General features: G+C 33.4%; 3 protein-coding genes across 5 annotated transcripts; 1 reads left to right on the top strand and 2 right to left on the bottom strand.

Moving 5' to 3' along the window:
• Positions 1-515: 515 nt before the first annotated feature.
• RAD50 (DNA repair-recombination protein (RAD50)) lies at positions 516-15,087 on the top strand. 3 transcript variants are annotated; one of them, XM_016341389.3, is made up of 27 exons: positions 516-820; positions 916-1,002; positions 1,150-1,317; positions 1,599-1,774; positions 2,301-2,415; positions 2,839-3,067; positions 3,221-3,399; positions 3,484-3,654; positions 4,143-4,247; positions 4,317-4,424; positions 4,512-4,723; positions 4,825-4,917; positions 5,876-6,003; positions 8,398-8,512; positions 8,630-8,759; positions 8,886-9,095; positions 9,231-9,439; positions 9,836-10,037; positions 10,535-10,704; positions 10,784-11,108; positions 11,263-11,388; positions 11,470-11,522; positions 13,270-13,420; positions 13,516-13,578; positions 13,962-14,095; positions 14,186-14,314; positions 14,524-15,087. In XM_016341389.3, the coding sequence occupies exons 1-27, from the start codon at positions 698-700 to the stop codon at positions 14,561-14,563; spliced, it is 3,951 nt and encodes a 1,316-aa protein (XP_016196875.1). In that variant the 5' UTR covers positions 516-697; the 3' UTR covers positions 14,564-15,087. The 3 variants fall into 3 exon arrangements, with proteins under 3 accessions (XP_016196875.1, XP_088340055.1, XP_088340054.1); XM_088483929.1 differs by having other exon boundaries at positions 545-820; positions 1,599-2,198; XM_088483928.1 differs by having other exon boundaries at positions 545-820; positions 1,599-2,222.
• A 2,273-nt stretch (positions 15,088-17,360) lies between these two features.
• On the bottom strand, positions 17,361-18,224 carry LOC107635791 (uncharacterized). Its single transcript, XM_016339356.1, has one exon. It carries the CDS (start codon positions 18,222-18,224, stop codon positions 17,361-17,363), a length of 864 nt encoding a protein of 287 aa, XP_016194842.1.
• Positions 18,225-19,502: 1,278 nt separating this feature from the next.
• Positions 19,503-22,395, bottom strand: LOC148566459 (uncharacterized). Its single transcript, XM_088483671.1, has 5 exons — positions 22,334-22,395; positions 22,130-22,244; positions 21,896-22,050; positions 21,368-21,485; positions 19,503-20,168 (listed from the first exon to the last, which is right to left on the bottom strand). The coding sequence occupies exons 1-5, from the start codon at positions 22,393-22,395 to the stop codon at positions 19,503-19,505; spliced, it is 1,116 nt and encodes a 371-aa protein (XP_088339797.1).
• Between the last annotated feature and the right edge of the window lie 353 nt (positions 22,396-22,748).

Genomic DNA, 22,748 nt, shown 5'->3' with positions numbered 1-22,748 from the left:
GTCCAAAAAAAAAGACTAAAGACCGAATTGAGTATTTTTTTTGAGAGTGTCATAGTCTTTTCGAGATAATTGTCAGGAGTCGGGTGTAGTATTCACTCGCCAAAAAATCAGTCCATGAAATGATTGAACCTATGGATTCGTTGCGAGAACGGTTCGAAGTCCTACCGCTTTCCGAACCTTAGTAGCGTTTGTTTTGAGGTACTGAGATAGAGATTGTGAGAGTGATACTCAGTATCATATTTGTTAGTTCAGAGACTGGTACTAAAATTTCTGTCTCCATCTCTAAAATTTCAGTATTTCAGTACTTCCAAAAAGTAGGGAAACATTTGACTAAAATTTTTAAAAATGGAGACGAAAATTTTAATAACATTTTATACCTAAAATACTCTTATTTAATTAATTAATTTCAATTTTACCTTTGTACAAATTAAATTAGAATTTCATTTTTGTTTTAATTTCTATATCACATTTTATACCAAATAAAATACTGATTCTATCTCTTAATCTCCGTCAAATGCTACCTATTACTTATTACTTTGCTTTTGTTTTGAGTGACGGGAGCAGCACACACAAATTCATTTCTTCTCAGTCATCATCATCACTTGGGGGAACTCCTCTCCCGCCATTTCCCCCCTCTCTTCGTCTTACTTTGTTACTTTCACTTAACACACAGCACCCACAAAGAAAGGAAGAAAACATGAGTACCGTTGATAAGATGCTCATCAAAGGCATTCGGAGCTTCGACCCAGAGAACAAGAATGTCATCACCTTCTTCAGACCCTTAACCCTAATCGTTGGCCCCAACGGTGCTGGAAAAACCGTACGATTTTCATTCCCTCCCTTTTCTCTTCTCTTCTTCTTTTTCATAACCCTAACTCCTCACAATAATACGCCATTTTCATTCGGTTTATGCAGACAATCATCGAGTGCTTGAAGCTTTCTTGCACCGGCGAGTTGCCTCCTAATGCAAGGTCTGGTCACAGCTTCATTCATGACCCCAAGGTTCCTCTCTTAAGACTTGTTGTAGTATACTTATCACTTTAGGGATTTAGGATCATGTTAAGTTCACTCATGTTATATTTTACAAAACATAAGGATACTGCTATGGCTACTACTAATTGATTAGTATTTTGGAACTTGTTTTGGAAGGTTGCTGGTGAAACTGAAACGAAGGGCCAGATTAAGCTCCGATTTAAGACAGCAGCGGGAAAAGACGTGGTTTGCATAAGGTCCTTTCAGCTCACACAAAAGGCGTCGAAGATGGAATACAAGGCAATTGAGAGTGTACTTCAAACTATTAATCCTCATAATGGGGAGGTACATTGTCAACTTTACTCTTCAACTTCAACCACAAGATGTTGAGATGCGGAAACAATACAAAGGCAATATGTTGCTTTTATAATTAGTATAGGAAATTGGAAAGAGTAATGAAAGTGTTTGTTTAATCCAATGAATGAGAGACTAAGTGTTTTGGTTTACTTTGTTAACGTAATATAGTTTGAATCTAGGGTTTGCTTCTGGCTTGTGAGTTGTGATTGCCAAATTGTCTTTTTTTTTGCTTGTCGTATTAACTTGACTTACTTGGTTTGCTTTGTCAGAAAGTTTGCCTTAGCTATAGATGTGCAGACATGGATAAGGAAATTCCTGCGCTCATGGGTGTTTCTAAGGCCATTTTAGAAAATGTTATATTTGTTCATCAAGATGAAGCGAATTGGCCACTGCAGGATCCTTCCACATTGAAGAAAAAGTTTGACGACATCTTTTCTGCAACTCGGTATCATTTGTGTTACTATACAATTCCTCTTTTATTAATCTTTTGTATGAAAAGGGTTACACATCACAGATCTACTTTGGATTTTCAACTTTTGTGAGCTTTGTATAATTCGTTTAACTTGTCTTTTACATATTGTGTTTGGTCAATGCATTCTGCCCATCCAAATTACCAAATTTCTCATCATTATGAAATTCAAGTTGTCTTCCATCTTGCTCAAGTAGGTAGTACATGAAATCAGCTGTCACTACATTGTAAAATTGCTTCAGAAGAATCTTACTATCATAAGTATGAAGCAACTTTCAATCATCTATGGTTTAAATCACATAGCTGATAATACTCCATTACCTGTGCAGAGTGCTCTGCTTGACCACAAAAAAAAGGACAAAAAACACACACGCACACATTCCTTATTGAGCCATGTTAGGTTGAGTTTGCAAAAACTGATGCGGTACTTTACATAAAGCAATTCAAGCAAATGCTAGTGTTTGTGACTTAGAGTTGATAACATATTAATATTACTGAGCAGATATACAAAGGCACTGGAGGTTATAAAGAAACTTCACAAGGAACAAGCACAAGAGATAAAGACTTTCAAGCTTAAGCTTGAGAATCTTCAAACATTGAAAGATGCAGCCTATAAGGTCACTTTCCTTTTCTAAAATTTGACATCTCTGCAGATGAAAATTTGCAAATTGTCTTCCCTTTTTCTTTTTTTATTTTATTTTATTTTATTTTTTTAATTTTTTCCTGATGATCTTGGACATAAACTGCATTATTCTCCCTACTTTTTTGGATCATAAATGTAAGACACAAAAAACAATTTGAATTCTTCTGAGTTCTTGCATTCATGTGCTGCTTAGTTGCTGCGACGACATATTATTTTTTGGAGGGCATTCATCTCTCCAGGCAGTGCTGTTGTCTTCTTTTCCATGTGTCTTCAAACAGAAATGTAGAGAAGTTCTGCCATTTTGACTACTATAAATATAAAATAGACCACAGTTTTTCCCAAAAAAGTAAAAGAAAAAAAAATCTGATTATAACTATTTTCTTTTATCTTCTTACAGCTTCGTGAAAGCATTGCCCAAGACCAGGAGAAAACAGAATCTCTAAAATGTCAGTTACAGGAGTTGGAAGGAAGCATTAAAGATGTGGATGATAAAATACATCATGCAGAGAAAACACTGAAAGATTTGCGAAAGCTGCAGGACCAAATCTCAACTAAAACTGCTCAACGAAGCACTCTGTTTAGGGAACAACAGAAACAATATGCAGCTCTTACCGAGGATAATGAAGGTGCTGACCATTGTTGTATATGTGTTACCATTTCTCTTTTAGTTTTCATCTAGTTTTAGTTTCATTCTATATTTCTATGTGCTTGTTTACCTATCGCCCACTAGTTTACTTCACAGTAAGTTTTTTTATACTTCTGGTTCTTACATTGATTAGACACTGATGAAGAGTTGATGGAATGGAAGACAAAGTTTGAAGAAAGGATTGGATTTTTACAAACAAAAATAAGCAAATTGGAGAGAGACTTGAATGACATTGACACTAAAAGTTCTTTCCTTAAGCAGACTATCAATGATTCCATCTGGGAGATCAGCAAGCTTCAAACTGAAGCTGAAGTAAATAATTGATGTAAAGTTGTGTTTATACAGCTATCCAGTTGTGTGGAACATTATTGTAATTTTCTCTACTTTGAACTACAGGCTCACATGTCTTTGAAGAATGAACGTGATTTGTGTATTAAAAATCTTTTTGCGAAGCATAATTTAGGGCCTCTTCCAGAGTCACCCTTCACTGATGAGGTTGCTACCAACCTGACCAATCGTGTAAAATCAAGGGCTTTAGATCTTGAGAAGGACCTCCAAGATAAAAAGGTGTGTTTTCTGTCCTCCATCTCTAATTACATCTTTGCTTTTATGTACTTATGATAATGATTTGATAGAAATGACAGAATTTTAGAGAATAATTGATGCTGGTTAGTTAATTGATCTTGTGGGCTTCATTGTCATACTTGGCTAGCGACTATTATAACGGATTTCTTTGCTGGATGTACAGAGAGAATGGCATGCTTATGTGCATGACATGCGTATTTTTCCTTGGTGCTTTTGTTAGCAGGATATGTTATCCTAGTTTTTTGTACTTTATTCTGTCTGTTCAGTTATTCACTAATGAATTGATGTTTTGTTTGATGTGCTTCTCTTGATTGACAAAACTTCTAAATCATTTTCAATATTTCAACACTTACAAAACATCATCAATGTTGAATATGTCAGTAACATCAGATATTCTAAAATATTCCTGGAGCTTCTAAATTATGGTGAATTGAGTATCTTATTTTATATTTTTGGATTCTTTTGTGCAGAAAGCAAATGATAATAAACTCAAGATGGCATGGGACTGCTACATGAATGCCAATGACCGATGGAAAAATACCGAGGCTCAAAAAAAAGCTAAATCAGAGATCAAGGTTTGACATTTAAATGCATGGTCAGATGCCAACTCGTTTTATGATATTAAGATTTTGTTATATATGCAGAATGGCATTGTTAGACGCATTGAGGAAAAAGAAAATGAGCGTGATTCACTCGAACTTCAAATTTCCAATGTAAACATTTCTCACATTGATGAAAGAGAAAGAAATTTGGTGAGTTTAGCCTGTTGTTTGATGTTGTTCAGTTGCACATAACCTTAATTTTAGACACCAGCAAGTTTTATGAAGTGATGCTTGCAGCGAATAGATGTCGAGAGGAAGACAAACCAACTAGCTGAAAGAGAATTTGAAGTAAATATACGTCAAAAGCAAAGTGAGGTATATAGTATTGAACAAAAGATTAAGGCTGTCAATCGGGAGAAGGATATCATGGTTGCTGATTCAGAGGACAGAGTGAAGCTATCTTTTAAGAAAGCAGAGTTGGAGAATCACAAGAAGAAACATAGAAAGATGTAAATCAATTTTTTGTATCATTTAATTTTCCTTATTATTGGCTTTCTGTTTTCATAACTGTATATTATGAAGTTGGTAATCTTCTGTGTATTCTTTACAGAGTAGATGACCAAAAGGATAAAATAAAAATGGTGCTAAAAGGGAGGGTCCCTGCTGATAAGGATCTGATGAAGGAAGTTTCTCAAGCATTAAGGTTGATTGGGGAAACCCTTTTTTTTGTTGTGTTTTTCTTATATATATTTGCAAAATTTCAGTGTTGGAAACCTGTAGTTTTTTATTGCGGATGGCGGCTCATGACGGTAAGCCAAAAATCTGCCATAAATTTATTGCGGATGGCGTTGCGGGAAACGGCAGATTACCTAAAAAATACATATATATGTACAAACAAACATGCAGAAAAATTGCAAATATAATAAACTATAAAATCTAGTCTATATAAGCAATTTTCTAGTCATAAGACATCCAATTGATGCAGCAAATATAGTAGCAAATTTAACAAATAAACATAAGATCAAGTTCAAGTCATAAGAGGCCATAAAACATAACACAGAGAACATAAAAACTAGAAACTTAAAAGAAAAACCAAGCTGTTGTCTCATCATGTCTTTAGACTAACAAATGATGAAATAAACCATCTAAATATAGAATCAGGGGCTTGTCTGGAAGTAGACATAGTGAACTGAACGGAAAAAAAATTGGAAGAAGAGAGGTTTATATCACTGATAAGGTGTATAAAAAGGGGCACCAGGGAAGAGAGAGAAAAAATGTACGAACCAGAGAAAGAGGGAACCGTGGTTAGTGTACACTACTTCTGATTACATTTTTTCTTTTGTTCCTTTGTTTTTTGAAAGGCAAATTGGCCAGCTATTATATGATTTTTCATTTTTTTTCTTCTGATACATTGATAGTAGAACAGAATGCAAAAAGGCCCCGCCGGGGGGGGGGGGGGAGGGGTAATGATGTTGCTGTGTTAAAAAAAAAACAGAATAAAGTAAAGCTAATATTCTACTGAGTGCCATAGTTGTCTTTGTTGTTATTTTATGGTTTCACATGATTTTGTTGTATTTCATTCTGCACAAAAGAAAAAAAAAACGAAACCTTCAATTAAGTACATCCTGAATACCCTTTGATTCATTCATTTTGTGGTGCAGGACTCTTGGTAGTGAATATGATAATCAAAATGCAAGTTGCAATGCGGTCAAAATGGAAGTTACCAAGTTGGAGACAAAAGAAACGGAAATTAAAAATAATCTGCAGAAACACAAGAAGGATTTGGAATGTAAGTGCTATCTATCATTCCAATAAACTATAGATTAACATTAGCTCCATTATTATAACTTTTTTCCTTGAAATAAATTTCTTTTATAGGAAAATCAGTTACATATTTTTATATAACCTTTTTTGGGTTTATTTGTGATTTAAAAAAAAAAACATAAGCTAAAAATAAGTAGCGTTTCTGCTTTTTTTTAACAAGCATATAGGAAGCAGCTTCTCCCAAAAAGTAGAAGCAGTAGAAGAGAAAAAACTCTTCCTAGAAAATCAATAATACTCATTGGTTGTTATTTTACTTTTCTAATATTGCACATTTTCATTTTTTTATCTTAAATATTATTTACGATAATACAATAAATATGTAAAATTTTTATTAGAATCTTAAATAATAAAAACTATATTTCTGTCATGTAGTTGGTTTAGTAAAAGGTAAATAATGTTTTTTATGTAACCAAAGTTAGTACACATAGTAAACTCTAATTTGCTATCCTTGTTATTTTGTTTAAATATAAATATAGTTTCATTCCTTAGGTTATTTTTATATTATTAATTATATATTGTATTAATTATTTTTGTTAATTTTTTAATTTTATTAATTAAAATAAGTATGCATTTTTTAATTTTTGTAGTACAATGTATGACTTTCAATCTAAAAGTATTTCTCCAAAAGTGAATATTTATGCCCCTGATTGTTCTTTAATAAAGGAAAAAAACTTACATTTATTACATCCAAACAACTTGATTACTTTTGATTTAAAAAAAAAGCACATTTGTGTCTGCATCCAAACACAGCAAATTTCTGCTTTTTCTTAATTTTGCTTTTTATCTTACCAAAAGCATTAATAAATGAGCCCATTGTAGTATAGATACAAAAATATTCATGTGCTTCTACTAGAAACACAAGTTTTTGGGAAAGATGATTTCATGACATTTTAAGTGAGGATGTGAAATCAGTGTTGAGTTCTGCATCCGTTATTCTAAAAATGTTTAGTAGGTAGTATATGTTTATCTGGTTGATATTTTAACAGAAATTAGAAATGATTATTATTTTAAGTTTACTGTTGTGGTCTCTACATTCCTTTGCCTCTGTTGCATTATAAAATAGTAAGGAATTTGTATATTGGTTCAGCAGGGGTGTGAAAGCCACATCTAGTTTTTGGTGGTGGATGGTGGCTCATGGCAGAAGAGTAAAACACCGCCCTGAGGTTATAGCGGATGGTGTGGCAAAGGGTGGAAATGGCAGATACATTAAAAAATATATAAAAATTGTATACAGATAGATACTGAAATAATCTACAAAATATAAATAAAAGTACTAAAAGATAGAAGGGAATTATATCTAAACCACTAGCTACTAATACTTTGTTAATAATAATATGAAACTATTTATCCATATTATAACAATCAATATTAAAGATTAAAACTAATATCAATTTGACATAAATAATGCCATTAATATTAATAATAAACTAAGCAGCAGTAGAAGCAAGTTGAGGGTTTAGAATAGAAAATAAAAAAATTAAGGGGTGAGAATAGAAAAAAGGGATTAGAATGGAAAAGCAAAAACTTAAGGGTTCAAAATATAAAGAAATAAATGAAGCAGCTTAGAGAAGTAGATTCACGAACAATGTTCAACGTCATTGTCTTCCTCTGTGGGTCATGATGCCATCATCCTCAATATTGTGTGGCTCTGTTGCTTCGTTGTCGTGGTCTTCCTCCGTAGAACAGCGGTGATGCTGTTGGCATCACAAGTCACAACGTCTTCAGTCTTCCTCAAGCATCAGAGAGGGGGGGTGAATGATAGATTGAGAGGGCAAGAAGCAGAATACGAGAGCCAGAGGAGGTTTTTTTTATAAATGTTAGGGTTGTCATCAAAATAACCAAAAGACCCTCAGTTTAAATAAAATTTCAAAACCCCCACCATTTATGCCATACTTGTATCGGACCGCCATAGTGCCACTGCCAATGCGGCCATTTACCCTATGCCATTTCCGCAGCGCCACATGCTTAGGATGGTGGTTATCCCAAAAACTGCCACGCCATAATTTAAAAGCACTGAGCGTCTGAGCCACATGATTCTGAATATCATTTATAATTTTTTTACATGATAATCGAATGTAAGAGAATGAAATTGGTATTTTTAATTTAAAAGCACTGAACCACATGATTCTGAATATCATTTATAATTTTTTTATATGATAAGAACATGCAAGAGAATGAAATTGGCATTTTGTAATTTTGCATTTTTATGGCTTTTATATTACTGATATTGGAAACAGCTTATATTTGCATTTCTTTATGTTTCTACTCCTTCAATTTTCTAGTTTGTTCGTTACTTCCAGCATGCAGAATTACTGAATACAATGTTATGCACCCTTACATTAAAAATATTTTCATGCAGCAAAAAAGAGACGTATTGAAACCGAGCTTCAGTCTTTGGATCCTCAGTGGTCTTGTGTTGATTCTTATCCCAAAATGTTAGAGTCTTTTAAGGAGAAGAGAGATTTCACAATAAGGTTATTTTACGTCAAACCACTTACACAGTCTTCTTTTTGACAGCATTGAACTGTTTGTGTTGTCACTGTTTTGACTGCTCCAAACGTACTGATAATTTATCTGGTTATTTCCTGCAGCAAGTATAAAGGTAATGAAGGTATCCAAAACTCACTTGATCATTTTGCAAAGGAAGCCAGAACTAAGCATGCTTGCCCTTGCTGTGACCGCGCCTTCTCTGCAGAAGAAGAAGACGAGTTTGTGAAGAAGGTTTGTAAAGTTCACAGCCTATTGTAATGTACTAGTTTATCTATTGGCTTTGACCAGGCACTTCATATGGTTTTGATTTCACTGCTTCTTTTTCTCTGTTTATATTTCATTTTAAAATAATGACAGCAAAGATCAAGGGTTGCTAATTCAGCTAAAGTTATTAAAGCTCTTGCTGAGGAGTCTGCAATTGCAGACTCTAACTATCAGCAGTTGGACATCCTTCGTGTAGTTTATGAAGAATATGTCAAACTTAACGAGGAGACAATCCCTGATGCTGAAAGTAAACTTCAGCAAATTAATGAGGAGCTGGATTGCAAATCTCAGGAACTGGATGATGTAACTATCTTAATTAATTTGGAATAGTTTCTTGCGTAAGATTCTGGTTTAGTTTTAATGTTTCATTTAGTGTTATCTGTGTTGTTAACTTGTTCTATCTTATTTAACATTATAACTTCCGAAATTTTGTTTCAGATGTTAGGTGTTTTAGCACAAATACAGAGTGACAGAGATGTGGCCAAAGCATTGATGCAACATATTGAAAACGCTGACCGGCATTTTCAAGAAACTATTGCTTTGCAGAAGCAAGTAGAGGATTTAGAATATAAGCTTGATTTTCGGGGACAAGGAGTGAGGACTATGGAAGAAATTCAATTGGAGCTTAAATCATTGCAGGGAACAAAGTAAATGATTTAAGTTAATTACTACTTTTTACAAACATGGTCAATTTTGTTGTCTAAACCTATTAACTAAGTTATATCTTATGGTATTTCTGTCATATAATATCTCTGGGATTAGTTTTATGTTTTCTATTTATTCTATGATTGTTTCCTTATTAGATAGGATTTGGGATTTTCCTATTATTATAAATAGGCATAGGTGTTCATCTTGTAAGATACCACATCACATCATATTATACTAATATCAATATATATTCGTTGTCTTTCTTTTTTTTGCATAATCCTTCTCCCTATCTTAATGAAATTCATTATTTATCCAATAAAATATTCAGTCTTTCTTTCATATCCTCTTTCTCAGTTTCCTATCACAACAATATCCATGCATATTTTGGTTAATAGGGACAATTTACATGCTGAATTGGAGAAGCTGAGGGAAGAACAGAGATATGCAGAGAATGATCTATCAAGTATTCAAATTAGGTGGCACACTCTTAGGGAGGAGAAAGTCAAAGCAGCTAACACATTGCAAGATGCTAAAAGGGTAGAAGAAGAATTAGCACGTCTGACTGAAGAAAAGACCAATGTTGATCTTGATGAAAAGGTTGTCTACTTATCCATGACATTGATGGATACTTAGTTTTAAGTTATAGGCATGTAAATGACCCTTTTAGTGCATATATTTGAGTATCTTTCACTCACAAAACACTTACAAAAGAATTTCAGTAAAATGATTCATTCTCTTACATATAACATGGATTATTGAGTTTTATTCTAACTATTTTTTGGCTAATTGAATTTTTCATCCAATTGTGCATGTTGAATACTTGGATTTGTGTTCAATTACACTAAAGAAATGTCTTTTTATCAAAAGAAATGTTTCTCTTTTTCAAAATACCCAATCTGAATAATGACTAATAGAGTTGTTTTAGTTTATCATTTGTTGCAGTATGCTTTATTTGGTTTATTTCCAGGGGAACAAAAGTCAGAAGCCTTTTTTTAATTTTTCTTGTCAAGGCTTAATAATTGATTACCTTTGGTTATTCATTTTTAAACAATGAAGTATCTGTCTCTCTCTCATTCCACTCAATCTGTTTGCAGCATTTAGCAGAAGCTCTTCGACCCTTATCCAAGGAGAGAGATAAATTACTTGCTGACCATGATGAACTGCAAGTTAGACTTAATCGTGATTATCAGTACCTTGTTGAACAAAAGAGAATTTATCAGCAAGAAGCTGAATCACTTTTTAAAATGACTTCTAAAATTAGAGAGTAAGTTTTGTCAGCTTGAAAGTGTTTTTCTAGGTTTATTATAGTCTACTTTTCTTTAACGCAACTTTTGTTTGTCCAGGTACTCAGATTTAAAGAAAGGGGACAGGTTAAAGGAACTGCAGGAAAAGAAATCTCTATCAGAGTCTGAACTTAAAAGTTGTGATGCTAGGAAGCAAGCAATTTTAGCTGATATTAACAAAAGCAAAGATTTGTTGCGAGATCAAGATAATATAAAAAGAAATATCGAGGACCACTTAAATTACCGGAAAACAAAGGCTGAAGTAGATGAGCTAGGACGTGAAATTGAAACACTCGAAGAAAGTATATTGAAGGTTGGTGGTGTGTCCGCAATTGAAAGTGAACTACAGAAATTATCAAAGGAGAGAGAGACGCTTCTTTCAGAGGTATTCTCAAATCTATGAATCATATCTCTAAGCATGCAATACATTAATAGTTTAGCCACACAGTGATTGGACATTTTACCATCTACCTACTAATATTAAATTGACACCATTTTTCTTCGTTAATTTTTGTTGTCAACTGGTGTCTCGATGACAGTTAAACAGGTACCATGGAACAATGTCTGTTTACCAAAGCAATATTTCCAAAAATAAGATTGATCTTAAGCAGTCTCAATACAAGGACATAGATAAGCGATACTTTGATCAACTTATACAGCTTAAGGTGTAATCTACTGTCATACTTGTACACTTTCTACTTCAAGACTTCTTCTGAAATGGCTAACAGTTTAAATCTTCATCACAGACAACTGAAATGGCGAACAAGGACCTGGACAGATACTACAATGCACTTGATAAGTGAGTTTCTTAGAATTCAATAGAAGTTACTACCGGATCCATCAATTTTGTATGTACTAGTCATGGCTATGGAAACCTCTTTATAGGCTATATGCATTCTCAGGTATATGTTGTATATTTTGTTTGTTAGATCCTATGGATTATCTTACCGACCTGGAGAGATTGAAAGCTGAACTGCTGAACTGCACTTTAGGCTGTGTTTGGTTACTGTCTAAAAAAAATAGAGACATAGACACAAACACAGAGACACATGAACACAAAGATACACAAATTTTATAACATGTTTGGTGATAATGGACAAGACACATCTATTTAATTCAAAAGTCAATTTTTGCTCCCAAACTAAAACAACCTCAATCCCATCACCACCACCACCACCTCTGATTTCCATTGCCACCACTATCATCATTTCTAATTTTCAATCTTATCTCAAATAATTAAAATTAACAACTCTAATTCAAATATCAGTTACAGAATTCAAATTAAAAAAAATTGGAATAATTAAAAAAAGTAAACAGAAACAGATCTAACAAAAGAAGATCTGAGAAGGAGGGTAAGGGTTTGCTGAAACTGTGGATGACAAACAAAGAGGGCAGCAGCAACATGACGACGGTGATTGCGGAGGGCGACGTAGTGGACGACGAGTGAAGAGGGCAGCGGTGAATATAGATCTGGAGGCAAGGTGAGGGAGGCGTCGGCACGCGCGAGCAAAGGAGGAAGAGAGGCAGCCGGAGACACGACGACACAACATTGAGGGAGACGGCAGCGGCGAAGGGGGTGGGGGGTAGAGAGAGAGAGAAGCGGACAAAGGAAGGAGGCAGTGGCAACGCCGGTAGTGGTGGCGGCGACAATGGTGGAAGGAGAAGGCAGTGGTAGAAGGGAGGGAGGAAGGTTGAAGGAACTGACAAAAGGAGGAGAGGAGAGTTATGAGGATTAGGATAAATGACAAGATTGGAATTTTAAAAAGTAATCAGGGATAGAATTGGAAAAATGTGTCTCATGGGTTCTGTCTTAGTGTCATATCTTGAACGAGATACACTAAATACACGTCTTTTATGTGCATCTTTGTGTAACTGTGTCCATTAAAATTTTGTCTCAGCAAACAAACGGTGTACACGTGCCACCGTGTCCATGTCTCTCGTGGACATAGACATGAACCAAACAGGGCCTTAGGTCCCGTTAGCACTAATAACGTCGGACTTTGATGGCATAAGTTTTATTTGTGGAAATGTCATGCCTTTAGTATTCAAGTTGAAGCTGCCATGAAGTCCCTTTCCCTGATCAAAGATGATATCTTTTTCTTTGCTGGTGTAGCATTGTAAATGACATTTTTGAATTTGGTAGAGTCAATCAAACGGCTAGATCAGTTAAAAGGCACCAGTGTTGATCTGGCTAATAGGGGACTTAATTGCATCAATTTGAACAGAGAATCACATTGTTCCAACTTAAATTAGGGGGACTCGATATCAAACTATCTTAGATCAGAACTAGTAGAACTGAAAGTACAACTATGTTAGAGCAAGGAAATGCATTTCTCTTCAGAGTTCATTTGATTGGTGTACTCACTTTTAGTGTTTGTTCTTATTGCAAGCTAAATAGCTGATTATCATGCCTGACATAGAATCGTTATTCTCTGCTCTTGATTGGTGTAGTCAAGTGATCATATTGATATTTAACCCTCAACAAAATTAGATATATGTGCCTTATATTTTAATCAACATTTAATTTTCCTTGTGTTCCATTTCAGAGCATTGATGCGCTTCCACTCAATGAAAATGGAAGAAATCAACAAAATTATAAGGGAATTGTGGCAACAAACCTATAGAGGACAGGATATAGACTACATTAGTATTCATTCAGATTCTGAAGGTGCTGGGACCCGTTCCTACAGTTACAAGGTTTGTCATCTGTGTATTCAATCACTGGTCCCTTCAAAAGCTGTGTAATATTCTCATCGATTCCTAGAATATTGCTTCTTCCACATTCCATACAGGTTCTCATGCAGACTGGTGATGCCGAGCTAGAAATGAGAGGAAGATGTAGTGCGGGCCAGAAGGTCTGTTATTACTATGTTGAGGTTTAGTGTGTATATATATATATTGAGAGAGTTAAGATCAAATCACATTGCCTACTGTTGGATTAGAAGCTTATATATTGTAGATTATAAATATAAAATTTTATATCAATCTAAAATCATTTGATTACTTTTTTATAGATCAAATTGACAGTAATATAGAAGTTTTTAACATCCATGAATATGAATTGTTAGAATAGATGTTCATTTTTTTACAAAATTTAACACGAAAGATCTTTATGATAGGTGAGTATAATTCAACAGTAGCAGTGTAACTTTGCTTAAATTGACATTGGTATCAGTTGATCCTAATTCGTACATTATAATCTTTTAAAAACAAGCTTGACTAAATTTCGAGGTTACAGGTCCTTGCATCTCTTATCATTCGCTTGGCGTTAGCTGAAACTTTTTGCCTCAATTGTGGAATATTGGCACTGGACGAGCCAACCACAAATTTGGATGGCCCCAATGCTGAAAGTCTGGCTGCTGCTCTCCTAAGGTGTGAATAGATCTCCTAGTTCACAGGCTAGCAGTTAGTTATTGTCAAGTTTTTTTTCACTTTCCTGCCTTTTATCTTCTTAACATGCAGGATCATGGAAGACAGGAAAGGCCAGGAAAATTTTCAGCTAATCGTAATTACTCATGATGAGCGTTTTGCTCAACTGATTGGTCAGCGCCAGCATGCAGAGAAATATTATCGAGTCTCAAAAGATGATCTGTAAGGATAGCCGTACCAGCATTTATTTCAAATTCATTTGATTATATGTGGATCCTTCGGGTGAAATTTTTATGACCTTGTCACTACTAATGTAAATCTTTTTACCATCAGTGGTGAAAATTTATACATGACAAGATTTTTGTGCAAGATTACTTCCCCATGTTACTACTGTCTCTGCTTATTAACAGCTTTCTATCTTACGTTTTCAGTCAGCACAGTATAATTGAATGCCAGGAGATATTTGACTGAAGAGAAGACTATATTTAGTTAGTTACTCCTTCGAGAATTCTTGTCTGACCACATCGGAGAAAATGAGGATCTGAAGAACCGGAGCCCCAAGACTTCATACATTTATGCTGTAACTTGATCAAGTTATAAGATGCTCTAGATGGGTGGTAATTTAAGCACGCTTCGTTGGTTAAAATTTGTATACTAATTTTGTTAATCTTTGACTACTTTCTATAACATTTGAATTTTGTTCATAAGCTTTTCATTATTGCTGGAATTTTGAAATCAGGCCTGTATATAAGAAAATGATTGATCATGAAGGTTCTACATGTGTTTGGTATTAGGTTAGCACCTTTTTTGGGTTTTTTTTTTTTGGGGGGGGGGGGGGGTGGTTGGCGCACCACATATATCTTGTGAAATTCTATGCAAGCTAGGAAGGACTAGATAGGCGCAGTGCACTCCCTTTGAACCCAAAACCTTTGTAATAAGAATAGTTTCAGAGAGAAAGCTCAAAAATGTGTAATGTGAATTATTGGTTCGTTTAGCACTAATCTGTGCTTATACATATGGAGAAGGATAGTTTGCTGTGTAAGCTAGTCCAAAGGGTAGAATAGTCCTTTCATGCTCAAGTTAGTTATAACAGCTGTAATAAACTTGCAGCTGTCCTTGCTGGTTTTGCTCTAGTAACCAACTCAACTCTTATAACTAACACTTCTCTAGACTTCAACCTATTATTGTGGTTAACAATTCTTGTCCCGTTGAGGGTTGCCAACATTTGAGTGGTATAATCTTGTCAAAGGGTGAATTTTTTATTGCCACCCGACATTAAGGTATCAAAATGGTATTTGAAAGGGTGGAAATATAGATGTAGTCGACTTCATATGAAGTTGATAGTTGAGAGCCGTTAAATGAAAATTTAGTCAAATCTATCAAATTATTTAACGGCTTTCAATTATCAACTTTACGTGAAGTTGACTGTACCTGAGTTTTCACCATTTGAAAGTCAGTCGCACACTGAAAATTTTTGAAAGACCGGTATTGACAAATCATACCTTGAATAGTTTAAAAATACAACAAAAAAGCCAATAAATGTTATATTTTTTAGAAGTAATAAATTTTTTTTATATCTAGTAAATAATTTATTTATTTGATTTAAATTTTTGTGATAATATTTGAATAAATATTTAAAAAGGTGCACAAAAAAATTTGGAATAAAATTTGATCTTTAGATTTTTTATTTAAAAAAAGTTCATTCACAATAAATTTTTTTTAAAAAAATTACTCGATAAAAAATTACTAAATTTAAAGATGAAAAGATCTTATTTTTTCAATAATAATTGTAAAAAATTACATCAAAATTTGATTTCTAAAATTGATTTTATATATGTAATATCTAATTTTTTTGTCACATTTTAAATTCTTTTGGGTGCTTATTTATTCTTAGCGTTTTTTGAAATTTTTTTCCTTGACCATCTAAATTTTCGGATACCATTTTAATAGTTTACTCTTAAAAAAAAAAGGGGCATGATAGAATACTTAACAAAATGCATAAATACCTTAAGTTTATATGCAATTACTAATAGATTTTTGTATACTTTGTGAGCCGGTGATTGATAATAACATTAGGATTTATTCAGAAACTAATTTAAATTGATCTAACAAATTTAGAGTACGTTTGGTTTACGTATTTATTTTTTTGTTTTTATTTTCTAAATTTTGTGAAGATAAAAGTGAAAATAAGAAGTAAAAATAGAAAATAAAATTTTATTATTTTTACTGTTTTCATTTTTTTCTTCACAATTCAAAAAACAAAAAAGTATTAAAAACAAAAACAAAAAAAAAATAAAAATACAAACAAAACACACTCTTATCTTGTCGGTAATAGAAACTAGAAAGGTAATACTAAGTGGCTGCCATGTTGACAGTTAATGAAGAACCGCATCAATTAGCGATAGTCATCGTAGCTAAAGAGATGATAAGGACTAATATGATTAGGTTCTTTATCTTTTAGAGATGAATTTAATTAATTTATTCCTTCAAACAAAAATAGAGATCAGTATCTTTAAGGGATAACTAGTGTATGAACTTGTGCTCAGCACGAAAAAATTTATAAAAATAAAAAAATTTATATGTTTGGATATTAAAAAAAAATACAAAATAATTATTATGTTAAGAAATTTATAAAATTATTATCAAAATCAAAGTTTAACTTAAAAATAGTGAGTAATAATTATTTTACACTTTTTTTAAGTACAATAATTATACATTGATACAGAATTTAAAATAAAATTAAAATATTTATATTAGAATTTTATTTTTTCAAAGACTTTTTTATAAACAACGTTGATGATTGAATTTGTAGACAATTCTATAAGATTCATAAGTAAAACTTTTAAACCTCTCTTACTCTTAACTCTTGAAAGTGCCACATATAGTTGGCCATGTGTAAAAACTGGTTTGGGCAAGTACAATCCAATATGAGATAAAGTTTGTCCATGAGACTTATTAATTGTCATGGCAAATGATACTATTATGGGAAACTGTCTTCGTTAGAATCTAACTAGGACGGTTTCATTTGTTGGTACCATATTCATTGTTGGAATCAAAGCAATATGACCAACATTGTTACCCGTTAAGACTTCACATTCTATGACATGATTTTCAAGCTTCCTAACTTTTAGCATTGTACCATTACAAAGACCACTAGATTGGTCAATATTCCTCAGTAACATCATCGGAACACCAACTTTGAGTATTAATTTATGTGGAGGCAAACTAGAGCAATTTATGCTATTCAGTAATTCAAGACCATAGAGATCTAGTTGACTCTCCATATTCCCTTCATCCATACAAATCGAATCTGAACTAAGATATAAATTTTCCCTTCAGGAATGATAGCCATCAAATGGTTGTTGACCTCTTTAACGATGTCCAGCGTGGGAGCTAGTATAGTTCTTTCTTTGAAAAAATCCTTTGAGGACATGTTATCCAAAATATTTGGATAAGAAAAATGAACTAAATCATCAAATGGCTGGTCCGAAGAAGAAATAACAATATCTCCTGGAAGACATATCTCAGATTCACCATTCATATTGTCACATATTAGACCATCACAAACTTTCAATAACCACTCACTAAATTGCTCTGTCTCATCTTGATCTGAAACAGTTGTCCCTATAGAGAGTCTCATGTTTTTTGTTAGTTTGAGCACCTGACAAAACTTCCAAAGGTAAGATGAATTCACGGTTGAATGAATGATATCTTGTCTCGATCCTCGTGAAATGACAGGAAGAATTTGTCTTAAGTCTCCACTTAGTACAACCACTTTTCCTCCAAAGGGCAAATCTTTGTTATATGTTAGAGAAAACCTCATGAAATTACCTAAGCATTTATCAAGTGCTTCATAGTAGTACCTACTAACCATTGGAGTCTCATCCCAAATTATAAGTTTGGCTTTCAACAACAGCATTGCTTGAGAGGAACCAGGTTTGATGTTACATATAGAATCCTCAATTATATTCAGCGGTATTTTGAACCTTGAGTGTGCCATTCTTCCATCGGAAAGAAGTAAATATGCAATACCACTTGAAGCAATGTTCAACACAATATCACCCCTTGAGCGAATCTCAGCAGACATAAGGTTCCAGAGAAATGTTTTTCCAGTACCCCCATGATCATACATAAAGAAAAAACCCTTTCATTACAATACACAGCTGTAACAATTTTATCGAATGCATATTTCTGCTCAGGTGTTGCGATGGCTAACATGTTTGAGGCATTTTTCTTTAAATCATCCCTGTTAAAGTTTAGCTCTTCCCTGATAACCTTTTCGGTTAACAAAGAACTATCAACTTCAGTTGCTAAAGGCATAGGAGGTTAGTCTTTCAAGGTTTTACCATAGGAATGTAAGATCTTGTCTATATCCATTAAGCACAACTGATTAATCTCATCATCTGACATGGTTAACTCTGCATATTATACGATACTGTAAAAATTCAACCAAACTAAAAATGATCAATAATGAAGAACTTTTATAATTGCAATTATAAAAACTTACCTCTCATGTTCATCACAGTTCTCTGTCGATACAAAATATCATTTGAGAGTTCATGCCAACATCTATTCCAGACATATTCTGGTCTTGAGATATTGTTGGATGTTAAAAGAATGACAAATAACCTTCTAACATATGATCCTGAGGCCCACGAGCTTGCTTCCTTAATTGCATCCATGAATTCTCTGTCATCTTGCAAGAGTCCAAGGACGAAGCATGCATCTCTATATGTAGCATAAATTGTTCCTCCTACTGTTCTTATATCTCAAAAATTTATACATCCTCTTTGAGTATTTAAGAGAAGTCGTTGGTAATATTTTTCGGTATTTGCTGCAAAAAACTTGGTTAAAATCCCACTTTTAAATTGCTAAATGGATTAGGCTACGCGATTTCAATTGTTATGTAGCTACACATCCGCATAAGATTAATTTTTCTAAAAAATATAGAACAATTCTAAAATTGTATAATCTACAGATTATAACTGCTGAAAGTTATTTGAACATTTGTTTTTTAGTGTAGATAAATCGAATAAAATGGACGTAGGGTACATGCTATTAAGATTTTAAATTTAAATGGTCAGATAAATAAGATCAAAATTGAATATAAACTCATCATTACCTGTAGGTACATGAGTCAACCTTCCAATTGCGAAGCCTTGCTTTTGAGGAAACCACTTTGAAGCATTGTCCTTCCAAACAAACTTGGTTGGAAACTCAGCATAAGTCAGACTTCGAGCATAGGGATATGACATGTTCGTCGCCATCCATCCCAAAAACATGGACTTGAGATATTGCTCTTTCGTCGATATCATTCACATTAGAAGTTTCACTATAAACCATAGGTTGCTCATCCTCCAAATGGAATGGAAGTCTAATCACAAATAGTTCTTTCTCTTGGATTTCGTATCTAAATAAACCAAACCGCCTCACATACCAAAATGTACCTATAATTGTAGTGATTCCTAATTTCGTCAACAACTTGTGTGGCTTCTAACGGATCACCAGCGTTGTATAGGGTAGTTGTTACATGGTCATTGCCCTTGTGTACATACTTAAACAGATACTTAATAGAACTTGTTTGGCATGTGTATTCTACATTTATGTGGCACCCAAACTTGAGCAACAATTCTGGATTATAAGGAACAATAAACTTATTGTCTAGTACACATTCTCTTTTCTTCTCTGTTCGACCGTTATCAGTACGCGTATATTTGGGAAATCTGGTTTCATCAATGAGTGTTTGCTGTCTAAACTCTTTGGGATAAAACTTTGAACAGGATCCATTCTTCATGCAAGGTGAATTGTTGTTGTATAGACCACATGGACCATGTACCATGTAATTTTGAACAGCTCCATGTAGATTTGGCCTTTCATTTTCATCAGGAATCTCAGCTGTTGTATGTTTGTTTATGTCATCTAGTGTTATATGTTTGTATTTATCAACCCTCAACTGTGATTGTTTACACCTAAAGAATTTTAACCTCTCTGATTTCACCATTGTGTAGGCATCTACTAGAAACTGTTGGAATAATCTCTTTGATCTCAGAATTAACGGAGATTCATCCGTCCTTTTCTGTACGTAGTTGAAAAGCAAAGAATTGTTGCAAAGTGATTATTTTGTTTTTCTTTGTAGGCCTAGCGGAGATAGAATCTGATGTTGCAATACCCAAACAAAATCCATCCTCCCCATACGGAAACAACAATGGATATTGCAAGGCTAAATAAGATGGGTGAAAAATATCAATCTGTTGGAGCTTTCTAGTTTGACTCTCTATAATAATATCTCTATCTTTGCTTAGTTGTTCAACATCGTCAACAATCAATGCAGCCACTTCAGATGCATATGGCAAGTTGTATGTCCTGCCATCTGTAGTCCTTTTACTAATCAACTTAAGCTTTATGTTTGTGCAATTTTTCTGTTAGTACCTAGCTCTTGCATAGCAAAAATTCTTTGTCAAACTATTATATTTGTCTAGCATGTTTCTTGATATTGCCACACTTTTCTTATCCCGCTCATTTATAGCTTCATTCGAACTACACAAAAAAAAAAAAAAAACACAATAAATTTTATGTTATTTTCTCTCACAGATAAAAAATAACTAAAATGTTTGACTGCTTGCATGAAAATTACCGAAGTGTGCTTATCCGATTATCAATCTCATTTTCTGTGTCATAGATATATAGCTGGGCAAATGTTGGTCGCAGACTATCTGGAGGAAGTAAGCTACCAATGCTATGGTAGTTTTGACCCCAGGCTTAAAAATTAGAGGAGCAGTCCCATTGTTCACCCCACAGTCAATTTTTCTGGCCATTGATGTAAAACAAAACATTGAATTAAATGCCCTTATATTTTTTAGAAAATTAATACTTTTTTGATCTCCTCTAGTATGAAGCTGAATGAGCTTATCAGGAGGCACAGAATGTAGAGGAAGCTCGATTTTTCCTTCCGTACAACATAATGAAAATTTTGGTTAGGGCGACTGTTTGAATTTAGCAAGCCTTTCTTCAGACCACATCTATACAGTGTTGACATTGATAAATAGAATTTTCTATATCCCACACATCTGGCGAATGAACTCTCTTTAGATACTCAGTTGTCATACCGATACAATTTAGTCCATGATGTACACAAAGATGCAAATAAACATACAGATAAAATTTTTACATACCGTCTAAAGTTTCTGAGGATGGTATGAAATTATCTTCTATATTCACATCCGGCATTGAATCATCATAACCATTCAAATGGTTTCAATAGCAGAAACCACATACATTCAACTCTTTCACCATCTCAGTACAGGTCCGTCCGAACAGAGTTGCGGCCTCCTTATCGAACACAACAAAAGTTGTTGTAGCAGTACCATAAAAAACCAACAAATTCAACTTATACCTGCTTTTTTTATTTAAAAACATCAATTGACACTTGGCCTGTCACCCTTTAGTTACAATAAAATCATAAAAATTATATTCAACATAATTTAAATGTTCAAACACAATTTTTTTAGGCTTATCAGTTTTATAGATTTTAGTCTAGCAGAGGAGACTTTAGTATAAAATTGTTGTAGGTATATAAATTTTTTCTATGTATTCTATCTCATTTTGCCATTTTTTTTTGTGGATAGACAATATTTCCATCAATCAAAGCAGTTTTATTTTTAATAAATTGTTCTCTTATTGTATACTAATTGTTGGTATTAAGCTAGATATTGCTAAATAAATTAAAAAGAGACATAATCAATTACATAACTATATTGCATTTTTATGAAAAGATTGCACAAATAAGTCCAATTAGAGTCGTACCTATCAACCACATTATTCACGTCCTTATTACAACCATCGCAGAAGTATGTATCCGTATTAGCTTTTGCCTTCACGCTGCAAACACAAGATTTATACCACCAACTTAGAACGGGTTCAACATCAAGAATAGTGGCCAGAACAACATAGAATCCAACCTACATAGAAACAGTTTGAAAGTAAAAAAAACAAACAATGAACCAAACATAAAAAAGTAGTTTTTTATAAGGCACTCACATCCGCAGCCGCACGTAACTCCTTTATTGTCTTTCTCTCAGTGGAATATAAAACTTCATCTTCATTAACATACGCCAGTTTGCCAAAAAGCACAGACAAGTACTGCGAGATCTCTCTATAGTACACGCTACTTATCAATCACAACGCCATAAAAATACAGTCAATATGCACAACTATAAATAATTCACAATATTGGTACAATACCTTTTTCGAAGCTTCACAGCCTCAGGAACATCTGAATTTATCAAGAGCTTGGTACCATACATAATGTTCTGTAAAATATTGCTACCTATGTACAATAATCATTGCTTAAATGAGTTGTACAATTATACATGACAGAAAAATTATCGAATGAAAAATAACCAAAAGTGTCCTTAGATTTAAAAAAATAACTATAATCTACTGTGAACCTAATTAATTAGTAAAATTTTTTATTTTAGCAATGAGCTATACAAAAAATATTTATTGTAAATATAAAATAATAAAAAATATTATATAATAACAAAAATATAGCTTGAAATTATATATTGATTAATTAATTGTTGAGTAATTCAACATAGAATTTACAATTAAAAAAATAAAAAACTGGTGATACAATTTATCCACGTGTATATAATAA

This window comes from Arachis ipaensis, chromosome B4, assembly GCF_059453495.1.
Source record: "Arachis ipaensis isolate K30076 ecotype BB chromosome B4, ASM5945349v1, whole genome shotgun sequence".
Lineage (NCBI taxonomy): Eukaryota > Viridiplantae > Streptophyta > Magnoliopsida > Fabales > Fabaceae > Arachis > Arachis ipaensis.
Note: the sequence above shows the minus strand (reverse complement) of the source record. Positions and strands in the feature narration are given on the sequence as shown.

Coding starts and splice junctions, on each gene's coding strand:
- LOC107635791 (XM_016339356.1), bottom strand. CDS start 18,224: ATGTATGATCATGGGGGTACTGGAAAAACATTTCTCTGGAACCTTATG.
- LOC148566459 (XM_088483671.1), bottom strand. CDS start 22,395: ATGTATGGTACCAAGCTCTTGATAAATTCAGATGTTCCTGAGGCTGTG. Junction 22,245..22,333: donor GCTGTGAAGCTTCGAAAAAG/GTATTGTACCAA, acceptor CGTGTACTATAG/AGAGATCTCGCAGTACTTGT. Junction 21,486..21,895: donor GTGAATAATGTGGTTGATAG/GTACGACTCTAA, acceptor TAAAAAAAGCAG/GTATAAGTTGAATTTGTTGG.
- RAD50 (XM_016341389.3), top strand. CDS start 698: ATGAGTACCGTTGATAAGATGCTCATCAAAGGCATTCGGAGCTTCGAC. Junction 821..915: donor CCAACGGTGCTGGAAAAACC/GTACGATTTTCA, acceptor CGGTTTATGCAG/ACAATCATCGAGTGCTTGAA. Junction 13,421..13,515: donor CCCGTTCCTACAGTTACAAG/GTTTGTCATCTG, acceptor CATTCCATACAG/GTTCTCATGCAGACTGGTGA.